The sequence below is a fragment of the Arvicanthis niloticus genome, chromosome 13 (assembly GCF_011762505.2).
Source record: "Arvicanthis niloticus isolate mArvNil1 chromosome 13, mArvNil1.pat.X, whole genome shotgun sequence".
In the NCBI taxonomy this organism is placed as follows: Eukaryota; Metazoa; Chordata; class Mammalia; order Rodentia; family Muridae; genus Arvicanthis; species Arvicanthis niloticus.
Genome location: NC_047670.1, coordinates 17,097,497 through 17,109,798, shown reverse-complemented (window position 1 = coordinate 17,109,798; position 12,302 = coordinate 17,097,497). Strand labels below are relative to the sequence as shown.

Below are 12,302 nucleotides of genomic sequence, written 5' to 3'. Positions count from 1 at the left end.
ATGGGTATGAGTGCAGGTATGGAAGAAGACCCAGAGGGTCCCCTGGGTGGAGCTGGACTTAAAACACACAGCTGTGAGCCACGTTGGTGCTGACAACCTTACTCTGGTACCCTGGAAGAGTAGTGTGTGTTCTTGATTGTGGGACCATCTCTCCACCCCCTCAAACATTTATTTTTAATTTACATATATGTCTGTTTATCTGACATGTATGCCAGTTTTAGGGAGGCCAAAGACTTTGGCTCTCCTAGAGATGGAGTTGTAGGTGAATGTGAGCAGTGAGTGCTTTCTTCTTTTTTGTTTGTTTTGAGGCAGCTTTTCTCTTTGTGGCCCTGGCTGTCCCAGGACTCATTTTGTAGACCAGACTGGTCTTGAACCCATAAACATTCACCTGCCTTTTAACTCTTGAGTGCTGGGATTAGAGGCTTATGCCACCACTGCCCTATTACAGAAAGTGCTCTTAATAGCTGTGAGCTGCCTGTCTCTCCAGCAGCTTCCCACCCACAGTCTCCAATGAATCTACCATAGGAATGTGGCATCTTAAGCTAACCGAGTCAAGTTTTTGTTCTGTTGTTTGGAATTTAGAAGGGAAAAAATGTTACTGAAAAAATAAATAAAGGTGTTTGTTTATTTGTTTTGTTTTTTGTTTTTGCTATGGATTTTTTCCACTGGCTAAATGAAGGAAGACCCTAAAGTGCAACTTTTTAATTACCTTGAATTCTGCTGCTGCTACTGTGGACACTGCATTTTGAAATGTGACCCATTTGTTTCATTTTTAATGTCCTCACAATCACTAGGGTTTGTTTATAAGTAGCATATAAACTAAGACTGATACACTAGTATTATATACATCTATATAATATTAATAGTATATATAATATTAATATATTTAATAGTAAAAGATAAGTTTAAGTCCACTTAAGTTTATATGTTGCTGAAATAACGTAGAATAAAGAAATTGCATAAAGGTCCTAGTCAAATCTTTCTCACAACCTTGCTGCCGTTAGGAGAATGGTCACTTTGTTAATTGAAGCACTAACATGCATGAGTTAGTGTTTACTGGCCAATGCACTTATTGTCAGTTGTTTTCAAAGGTTAAATCAATTTTTTTTTTTCCAGAAGCCGAGCGCTCAGAAAGAAATACCTTTGCAGAAAGGCTTTCTGCTGTGGAGGCCATTGCAAATGCTATTTCAGTTGTTTCCAGTAACGGCCCAGGTAATCGGGCTGGATCATCAAGTAGTCGAAGGTAATATGATCTTTGCAAGGAAACTTTAATTGGAGGAAAAAAGTCCAAGTACAGAAAGAGTGTGTCTCTTACTGTCATGTGCATGAATTGGTGGGTTCCCTTTTGTTTTGTTTTTAGCCAATAACACTGGCACAGTGTCTGACTAATTAGAGTTCCACTCTGAACACTAGGCTCTCTCACACTTGATAAGCAGGATCATTTGGAAACACAGCTCAGCTGTCATCTTTGGAACATGTTCTGAACTTAGCATTCTTTTTAGGTAGTTCTTTTCTTTAGGTCCAACCCTCAGATGTCTTAATGGCCTGGGAAGCAAAGAAAGGCTGGTGTGTATTTTGAATTGCTTGATTTTAAATTTTCTAGGTTTTCTGAGCTGTTGGATGGATAGTCCTTTATATAACTTTATTTAATAACTTATTTAAAATTGTTAAGTGTTTGGCTATATGATAAATATAAAGAGTTTAGTAGTTTTCTGTAGAAAAACAATTTTATTTTAGATATTTAAGTTAGAGTTGTTGGTTATTGACCAATGGTTGGTGAAAGCACTGCTCTCTAGGTGGTCATGTGACAGGTGGAAGGCTACTTCAAGTAGAGACCTATTGGCCTATTTTCTGCTACACACTCATCATCTTCCCCATTCAAAGTATTTTGGGTTTTTTTGTTTGTTTGTTTTTTGTTTTTTTTTGTTTTGTTTTGTTTTGTTTTGTTTTTCCTTCTTAAATTGGCATTAGGAAGGCTACCAGGTTGATAGGTTCCTGGGCTCAAAAAGATCCAAAAGTAACACTTAACAAAAACCCTGTGGATGATCAAAATTATAATTTTAAATAGTACAGAAACTTTATGTATACTACACAGAATGGAAATTATTATCAGTTTATTTATTTAGAAGTACATTAAGCAAAGTGTTGACTCCAAAATGGAAAACAACTTAAATTCTTCATGAAGACATTAGTCTGAATTATTTCAGGTATTTCATTTCCTCAGGGAAATTGCGGGTGCTAATCACTTTGGACTCTGATATGGTTGGTCCAATACCAATGCTGCCATCTTTTTTCATATAAGGATTATTTTGAAGGCAAAGACTAAAAGGAGCTTCAAGAGTGGGCGAAGAGTTGCTCACAGAAATAAATTTGCAGAGTAAGCTCCTTTGAGGAATTTGCCGAAGATTCCACTGCAGTGCTCTTAACCAGTGCAAACTCAGGGCTGCCAGCTGAACAGATGACAGCACAGGAGGCTTACTATCCACGCCGGGCAGTAGGAAGTCCACAGACTGCTTCACTGAAGTGAAACCCTCCACTAGCCTGCAATGGATTTTCTAGGCGATGCCCCTTGATGAGTATGCAGGCTGGGATTCCTGAGCTGTGAGCTCAGAACTGATGCAGTCTCACTGTTGAATGGAATACTGTAATGACTTCTGATGATGCTATGACTCCCAAGTTTTGTTATGTGACTCAATAGTTCCTGAGTACAAAGGGCAGAATTAGTGGAGAGCTTGGTTGATGCATCTGATTGCAGGTGTGTGTACTCTAGCCATTGTTAATCTGGAAGACACATGACCTTCACTCTTTTGTCACAGTGGTATATTTGAACATGACTGGATTCTAAGGCTTCTGTAGCATGGATATAACGTGCTTACAAAGAGGAAATTACACCATCCTTGAATTCTTCCATATTGTCAGAAAACACGATGACTCCAGGCAAGCCTATGTGAAGAAATGTCAAAACTCTGAATCTTAGCAGCCAAGGTGGCATCGCCTCAGTGTTGTCCTCAGTGGCTGAGGATCCAGGTGAATCCATGAATTGTGTACAGCATCTTGAAGATGAATTTTCTTTTTGTTTTTGTTTTATTTTTTAAGAATCTGTATGAGGAGCTGGGCAATATACTTAAAAATGTTCCCAAGACCTAATGAAGAAAAAGGTTAAGAACAATTTAAATACATGACAAAGAATGACTCCCACATTAATATTGAATTGACAACATCACAGCAACAAAGCTGGGAGTTTTCAAGTTCAAGATGAGACTGTGGTCTCAATTTCCTTTCTTCATTTTTAATGTACTCTAAGCTAGCAGTTGGAGAATACCCCACATGTGTTTTCTTTGGCCTATGTAGTGTTAATTTTTTTTAAAAATCTGAATGCCTTTATACGACCATGTATACCTCTAGTTTGCTATTGCCTGTGTTATCTCACGCCTGACTTCCCTTTATAGTCACTTCCTCTGTATTTCCTACCCAGTAGACATTTCACTGTGAACTTGGAATGAGCACGCTCCTTAAAGCCCCAACGGCACATTTATTTCAGGTTATTACTGCATTTTCCCCATCTGTACTTTGAGTACAGCATATCGGCATGCCTAGTGTCTCATCAGCACAGTGTACATGCACTGGGGGATTCTGTCACTGGAAGAAAGCTGCTTTTTTTCTCTGAGTGATGACTGTGAACAGAGAAGTGACTTTGACTGAAATAGTCATGGCGCTCTGCTCCCTTGTCTTAACAAAACTTTTCATCTTAAATTTTTAAATTGGGAAGGGGGGAGAATGTTTAATAGATATTTATAGGAGTGAATATTATAATAGGTAATAACATTATTTGAGACATTAAAATTTACTTTGTAGGGTCTTTCAGTGTTTATTCCAAAAAGTACAATACAAATAAGTTTCTAAAAACGCATTTCTGGAAATAGCATTTTAAAAGAAATGGACATACCCTTTTTATCTTACAAAAGCAATAATACATCAATGTGGAAAACATTTACTCTGAGATTAGTTATTACAGTTGGAGACTCAAAAATGGACAATCATTTAGGGCCACTTATGTTCTCATTTTATAAAGTATCAGGTCTCTAGAAGTCATGTCTTTGGGATTATGGCTGCATGGAAAAAAGAAGTCTCCATGTGTTATCCTGCCCTCACAATTGAGTTTTTATTTGGAAGCTTTAAAAAGTGTGGCTCAATGAAGGGTTTTGGGCTTTTTAAATTTCTATTATTCCTAAGCGTGACTGCGTGGCTGTTGGAAGCTTTTATTCAGGTACAGTACAGGCTTTTGTGTAGGAAGGGACCTGTGGTGGAAAACACTTACCTGTACAGTGCTCTTTTTCCATAGCAGGAGGAAAAAAAAAAATCAAGCCCCAGATAGTAACAATTTTAGTTTAATTTCTTGAAGATGTGAATTATACTATTGAGGCTTTTTGTTTTGTTTTGTTGTTTTTTGTTTTGAGGGACTTTTGGTATTAAAACATTTAAACTGTTCTTTGTTTTAAAATTGCTTGTGTGGATATTAGTTTAATTGCTTTTGAGTTACAGAAAAGGGATTTAGTAGGCTAACTTCATTTTGTACTAATCAGTAGTTTTATTGATATTTGTTATTAAACTTAATTTTTAGGAATTGGGACTGAAAACTCTCCTAATGTCTAGCTGTTCATTTATCCTAAAGTGCACAAAAGGCTATCGTTAGTTCTTTTTCACTGAGACTCTTGTTCCCTTGGTTTAAGTCTGTAGGGAGCTACTATAACGCTTTCAGTGTTGCACTGGATGCTAGACTCCCTAGCTTCATCCGTATCCTCTACTGACTCATTCTGTGAGCTACAGAATTGGCATTTGTCCTTCATTCCCTTGCCTGGAGTGTTTGCTTATAGACCAGTCTTTGACTTTCTCAGATGAGAACGTCTGTGTGCACGCCTCCGCTTAGGTGAGCCATGGTAATGAGTTCTGGTTTTGTCCATGTCCTTCTAGTTTGAGATTACGGGAGATGATGAGACGTTCATTGAGAGCAGCTGGTTTGGGTAGACATGAGGCTGGAGCTTCATCCAGCGACCACCAGGATCCAGTCTCACCCCCCATAGCTCCCCCTAGTTGGGTTCCTGACCCTCCTTCAATGGATCCTGGTAAGAGCTCTTGTTTTATTCAGTGTTTAATAAAAAGGCAAGGTTGTAAAAGAAAATAAGTGAACATTTTGTGAAATGTTTAAAACATTGTGAGTGTAGTATGGTGAATACTACAACAGGATTATTTGAAATATTGGTTTACACAGTTTGCTTTTTTAGAATTTTCTCTTGACAGTAATTTCTGTACTGGTAAAAAGGCACGGTCACCTCTTGATTGGTAATACATCAAATAAATGAATGATTTACCCAGTGGATTCCTCCTAAAGTCTTGAAAAGGAATTTTCACTTAACCTGTTGTTGGATTTGACCACTGGTTTACAGAGAAAATCCTTAAGGCCTGTTAAGAGAATGGTTGGGGTGTATGCCTATAATGATATGCATCCTGCTGTTCTTGTGCCGAAAGATCACGGTGACATTGATTTTATCCTGGCCCCCGCTGTGGGATCTCTTACCACAGCAGCGACTGGCAGTGGTCAAGGACCAAGCACCTCCACCATTCCAGGTAAGACTATACTATATGTCTACTTGTGCTTTTTGAGTTAAAAAGAACACACTGGATATAGGACTTTAAATAAAGTTTTGTTCTTTTGTCTCAGATTTTTTTTTTTTTTGCTTAAAAAGTATTTCTGTGTACATTCTCCTATGTATATTTAATATGCATTACAGTGTATTGTTTGAATATATAAGAAATCATTTGAAATTCATAAAATATGTTAATATGCTTCAGTTTTTTACAATATGTTAATTTATTTTTATGGTTCTTGTTCTGTCGACTTAATATATATCTGATAGGTTTGCAGAACTCTGTCTTGCTTACTTGATATTACATGATTCTGCTTAATTACAGGTCCTTCCACAGAGCCTTCTGTTGTAGAATCCAAGGATCGAAAGGCCAATGCTCACTTTATATTAAAATTGCTATGCGACAGTGCGGTTCTGCAGCCTTATCTACGAGAGCTTCTTTCTGCCAAGTAAGAGGCGTGACAGACTTATTAAATTGACCCTGTGACACATTAAAAACATTCGAATGTATCAGTGTTATTCCTCTGCTGCTAAAACACTCTTTATTTGAATTTAAAGCATAGGATTGTATTTGCTCTGCTACTAAATTTTCTTCAGTGAACGAGATCAGCCTCAGAGAATATACCTTGAATGAATAGAGACCAGCTTTTATGTTAGTTGAATCAGTGTCCATATTTCTCTGTGGAATAAAAGCACAGAATGATGTTGGCATGGCCATTATCCAAGCACTTAGGATACTGCCTCGCTCATGATCAGTAGGCTACAATAGTAAGATTGTTTCTCTAACAGGATCATAGAGTAGTCTGTCTGTGATGCTGACAGAAGTTGAGTGATTACCGTGGATGCTTCTTTTCCAGTAAAACAGGAAGAGAACATCTATTTATGGCTTTTTTTTTTTTTTTTTTTTTTTTTGAGACTTATCTCACTATGTATCCTTGGCTGGCCCGGATTTCTGTAGAGCAGGCTGCTTACTCACAGAGATCTGCCTCCAAAGTGCCGGATTCAAGGTGTGAGCCATCACACCTGATATAGAAGATAAGATTTTAACATATAATCTTTTCTCATTTTAGGGATGCAAGAGGAATGACCCCATTCATGTCGGCTGTGAGTGGGCGAGCTTACCCTGCTGCAATCACCATCTTAGAAACAGCCCAGAAAATTGCCAAAGGTAATGAATATAGATCAGGGTCTAAGTAAGTTTCTCACTTTAAAATTTGAATGGATTTTGTTCATATCTACCAGTGGAATTATTTGAACTATATCTGTGTATATAAACGATAGCATTGAGATTCTGTTGAGTGAGGCAGTCTTGTATGTTTAAATACAGACTTTTGTTAGTGCTTTTTTCAAATACATTCTCTAACGTTTTTTCCAAAAAACAATGGTATAAAGTTTTGACTTAAAAAAAAGTAAAAGGACTATGCTTATAATTCATAGTGTGAAATCTTGATAAAAGTGTTGCCTGATGGATATGGAAGGGTGTGTGGCAACGACAGACTGCCACAGTAGGAGTTTAAGCAAGAACTGAGCAATAGCGATTTCTGCCATTGAGCTCTTCAAAATGAATTATCTTTTTCCAAACACTGGTGTTAATAAATTGTGATATGGTCTATAACTTAGTAAGTGACACAGATTGCGTCTTAGTGTTTTCAGACTGTGTCACTGCGTAGTGCAGGCTAAACTTTGATTTGAGATCTGCTTCCAGTGTGCTGAGATTATAGGTGTGCAGTGTCAGGTCTGACTTCATGGGTCTTCACTATTGGTCCCATGGCTAAGAATTGCAGTGACTGGACAGCGCATTGTCACCACACACAGTTGCCGTGTAGTTCTGCTTTGCCTGTTTTGTTTCAGCAGTGGTTAGATTTTTTTTACACATTCATTGGCTTTCAAAATTTAAAAAAAAGCAAATTATTTTCAAGTGTACAGGTATTGCGTTTATGTTTTTCGGTGCACCATGTGTGTGTCTGATGCCTGTGGAGGCAGGAAGCAGGCACTAGGTCTCTGGAAAGTGGAGGTAACACGGTTCTGAGGCTGCCATGTGAGTACTAGTTAGGTACTGTGGATGAATGGCTAGTATTTTTTAATAGTTGAGCCATCTCCAGGCAGACTTTTGACTAACCAAAAATGTTAATTAATATGTAGTGGTTTCTAGTTTATACAAAATATGTATTAAGGTTCTTCTGTTGTGCTTGTGATTAGTCCTTTCCTGATAGATAAATTTATGTGTTTTTGCTATTTTAGCTGAAGTATCTGCAAGTGAGAAGGAGGAAGATGTATTTATGGGAATGGTTTGCCCGTCAGGCACCAACCCCGATGACTCTCCATTGTACGTCTTATGTTGCAATGACACCTGCAGCTTTACGTGGACGGGAGCAGAGCACATTAACCAGGTAAATGATCCACGCTCCCTGCATCTGTTCTGTTGGCAGGATTCCTTTCCCCTCCTTTGATGAGAGTTAAAATTGTGTTAGCATGTCTGCTGCTTTCTTTTACTTTAACTTTTAAAATCAACCAAAGAATTAATTTTGATTTAAGTCCTACATAAATATGGCAGCTCTGAAAATTAGGTCTGCACATGTGGTAGGCGCCGTATAACCAGTCACTGTCTACTTTGAGTTAGTTTGGATGTACTCATTCTGTTTGGTTTTTGATCAAACATTTTTACATCGTCAGCTGTGTGTACACTGTGCTGGGTTCCCAAGCACCTGGTATCAATGACTCACACATGTGATTATTCTTTCTCAAAAGTGACCTTTTCAATTCCAGGACATCTTTGAGTGTCGGACTTGCGGTTTGCTGGAGTCGCTCTGTTGTTGTACAGAATGTGCAAGGGTTTGTCATAAAGGGCACGATTGCAAGTAAGTTCTGGTGCCGTTGTGAAGTTCGTAAACGACTAGATACAGAGTACTGTATGCTTTAATTGTGACATAATTCACAAAGTGAGGTTTTCAGTTCATACATACAGAAATACTTGTATTCTGTTACTTGTAGTGTAGTTCTTAACTAACAGCAGGACAGTAGGCTAAGGATTGTGTCTAGAATCCGATTAATCTTGTTAGTCGGATTAATGTTTTTAAGTATGTTTACAGAATGGTTTCATTTGTATTCTACAGCCAAAGTCTTAAGTACCACCATCCCTCTCATTCTGGGCCAGTAACTGTGTTACTTATTTTTTAGATGCAGTAATCTTCTTTTATAAGAAGGCCATTCTAGCTGACTTTGCTAGTTTTCACAGACCTAAGCATTAAAACTCGAGGTTAACATTTACAGAGTCTCAGTGGTACCAACAGGAACACTGGCTGTAAATGTACAAAAATGTGTAGATGTGGTAGTTATTTTAAAAATGGGCCATCAGAATCCTCCATCTTGTTCTTCTGAGGTGGATTGGCAGGGCAGGGCATTTGCTGCAAAGCCTGAGTTCGCTCCCTGGGTGTACATAATGTCAGAGAGAGAACAGACTCGCAAATTGTCCTCTGACTTACATACTCCATGGCACATGTGTGCCTCTGTCTTTCACTTACCCTGCCTTGTACTAAGTGTCAGGTGATCATTTCAGGTTCCTCATCGATGCTGAGTTACACTTTGTGTTTGTTAGGTATACTCAACACTAGCTACCAGGCCAGGGAGAGCCAGTTATTTCATTTTGTGACAGCATTTGCAGACCTGTCAGATAAAACACATGTAAGAAACGTGTTTATTTATCATGGTTAGAGTTGACTCTGCCCATGTGAGGACCAAGTAGGGATTGGGAAGGACAACGGAAATGGTGTCCCAGGACGTTACAGAGAATTAGTTTTCAGAGGAATTTCCGTGTTGCTTTCTGGACTTTGCACCATTAAATAATATTTTTTTGTATGTAGCTGGTAGCAGTTACCCTTTAATTTAAGCATCAACCAGAGTTCTCTAGTTTTATCAAGTTATGGGTCCCCATTGCAGTGTATGTAGATCTGTATTTTTAAAAGTTTTTTTCATATATGAACTTTGCTGTGAATTTTTTTTTTTAAACAGACTTAAGCGGACTTCACCAACAGCTTATTGTGATTGTTGGGAGAAGTGTAAGTGTAAAACATTGATCGCTGGCCAGAAGTCGGCCCGTCTTGACCTGCTTTACCGCCTGCTCACGGCTACAAATCTGGTCACCCTGCCCAACAGTAGGCAAGTGGAATGATTAGGATGCAGACTGCATAGACGGAAGGAGGTTAGCACATGCTGGTCTCTCTCTTACCCTCACAACATGCCTTGTTTTCCAGGGGAGAGCACCTCCTGCTGTTCTTAGTACAGACTGTGGCCAGGCAGACCGTGGAGCACTGTCAGTATCGGCCTCCCCGAATCAGGGAGGATCGTAACAGGAAAACAGCGAGTCCTGAAGGTGAGTGAATCACACAGTTGTGCTGATGTCCAAAGCCTTGAATTCTATCTTGTCTGACCCATTCCAACTTTCCAGATTCTGATATGCCTGACCATGACTTAGAGCCCCCAAGGTTTGCCCAGCTTGCCCTAGAGCGTGTCCTCCAGGACTGGAATGCTTTGAGATCTATGATTATGTTTGGGTCACAGGAAAATAAAGACCCGTAAGTATTTGTTAAACTATTTTAATCATTTTCTCAGTTCCTGGGTTAATGTTGCCTTTTACAGTGTATCCTGTCTCTCCTTGCCTCTCCAGTCTGAGCGCCAGTAGCAGGATAGGCCATCTTTTGCCAGAAGAGCAGGTCTACCTCAGTCAGCAGAGCGGCACGATCCGGCTCGACTGCTTCACTCATTGCCTTATTGTCAAGTGTACGGCAGACATTTTGGTGAGTTCATTCAACATACAAATCTTTTCTTAGCATCTCATGGTTTTAAAGTTAGACTTGTAAGATTGGTAACTTCTGTTGATTACATTAAGAGGAATCCATTAACATGGATGCTTTTCAGTGGAAAAATTACTTTATTTTAAATAAAAACCTTAAAATGATAAAAATGTGTAACCCCCTTTTAAATTCTTCTTTTTTTGTAAATTAACATTTAGCTCATAAGAGCCAAAGGTGGGAAGATGTTACTGAGGCACTGACAGGACCTTGAGTTCAGTCCTCTCTGCGGGCTAGTTTGTTACTGTCACGGGCCACTCTAACCTATTCCCCCAAATGTGTTCTACATAGTTTATAAAGCAGCACAAAGCTGTTATACAACACTGTGAAATGAGGAAAACGAAAGTGTTCTGTGTCTCTAACCATAGTAGATCTTAAATTACAGCCTAGTTATTTATGGAAATGAAATGTAATGCATTTTGATATAGATTGTTATAAGCAACATTAAAAAATAACACGAAATTAGGTTTTTTTTATAGTTGGTATCTGTTTTTTAAACCATGCACAGGAAAGTATTAGAAATTAGTAAATCAGATATCCAATAAGTGTACTTCAGTGAGTGAACTATATTCTTCTGATTTTATATGTTTGATATTTTCTTCTAAACATCCATGATAAGTATATACAGGACTATGGAACAAAAGCCAAGTTAGTATGCATTTGGGATCCACTCTATATCAGACACACAGTGGTAGGTGTGTAAATGGTTTGGTTCATTATGTTTCAGAATTTTGTTCCAAGGGCTGTCAAGGTGGCTTAACTAGTAAAAGGTGCTTGCCACCCAAGCCTGACAGCTTAAATTCCATCACTGGACCCACATGATAGAAGGGGAGGAACACCGCCTGCAAGTTGGTGGTCATCTACACACACATACACACACACACACACACACACACACACACACACACACACACCACACACGCGCGCATGCATGCATCATATATATGTATATACACAGAAAAACATTTTAAACATTAGGAACTATTAATATTTTAAAAGTATTAGAATACTGTACTTTAACCATCATATGAACTACCTCAGCATTAATAGAATGATTTCAATTTTTAAAGCTTTTAGATACTCTGCTAGGCACATTAGTAAAAGAACTCCAAAACAAATACACCCCTGGGCGCCGGGAAGAGGCAGCTGCCGTGACAATGAGGTTCCTACGATCAGTCGCACGAGTGTTTGTCATTCTTAGTGTGGAGATGGCTTCTTCCAAAAAGAAAAAGTAAGGCATTCAGAAACCTTCAGCACACAGTTTAGTGTTAGTGTGTATATAAGAAGAGTCATTAGAGGTTTCTTTTTTTTTTTTCTGCTATAGCAACTTTATTCCACAGCCAATTGGAAAATGCAAACGTGTGTTCCAAGCACTACTTCCTTATGCTGTAGAAGAATTGTGTAATGTAGCAGAGTCTCTGATTGTTCCTGTCAGAATGGGGATTGCCCGCCCTACAGCACCATTTACACTGGCCAGTACTAGCATAGATGCTATGCAAGGCAGTGAAGAATTATTTTCAGTAGAACCATTACCACCACGACCATCATCAGATCAATCAAGCAGGTATGTTAATGTTTTGTATGGAAATGTTGTGTTTGGCTTATTAAAGCTGTGCTTTTGAGTACCAGTTGAAACAATTTTTACATGTCTAATTTACTCGCTTAATGTAAGTGTAATATTTTAGAACTTAATCTGATTACCACGGATTAAAGCTAAATATTAACAACAGAAATTGTTTTGGAATTGGAACACCTCACTACTAAGTGAAAAAATAGTCAAATAGCCAGATGTGTTGTGAGCAGTTTTATG

General features: G+C 38.5%; 1 protein-coding gene across 6 annotated transcripts in view; it reads left to right on the top strand.

The window, feature by feature from the left end:
* Ubr5 (ubiquitin protein ligase E3 component n-recognin 5) overlaps positions 1–12,302 on the top strand; it is a 102,670-nt gene that overhangs the window by 57,158 nt on the left and 33,210 nt on the right. For 5 of the 6 annotated variants that reach the window (XM_034516931.2, XM_034516927.2, XM_034516929.2 and 2 more), the window contains exons 22-34: positions 1,117–1,243; positions 4,972–5,123; positions 5,527–5,625; positions 5,971–6,094; positions 6,716–6,813; positions 7,887–8,035; positions 8,412–8,503; positions 9,654–9,800; positions 9,896–10,014; positions 10,090–10,216; positions 10,309–10,438; positions 11,563–11,723; positions 11,817–12,056. In XM_034516931.2, the coding sequence (XP_034372822.1) occupies positions 1,117–1,243; positions 4,972–5,123; positions 5,527–5,625; positions 5,971–6,094; positions 6,716–6,813; positions 7,887–8,035; positions 8,412–8,503; positions 9,654–9,800; positions 9,896–10,014; positions 10,090–10,216; positions 10,309–10,438; positions 11,563–11,723; positions 11,817–12,056 (1,765 nt within the window). The remainder of the gene's footprint in view (positions 1–1,116; positions 1,244–4,971; positions 5,124–5,526; positions 5,626–5,970; positions 6,095–6,715; positions 6,814–7,886; positions 8,036–8,411; positions 8,504–9,653; positions 9,801–9,895; positions 10,015–10,089; positions 10,217–10,308; positions 10,439–11,562; positions 11,724–11,816; positions 12,057–12,302) is intronic. The other variant, XM_076911281.1, reaches the window with a different exon arrangement.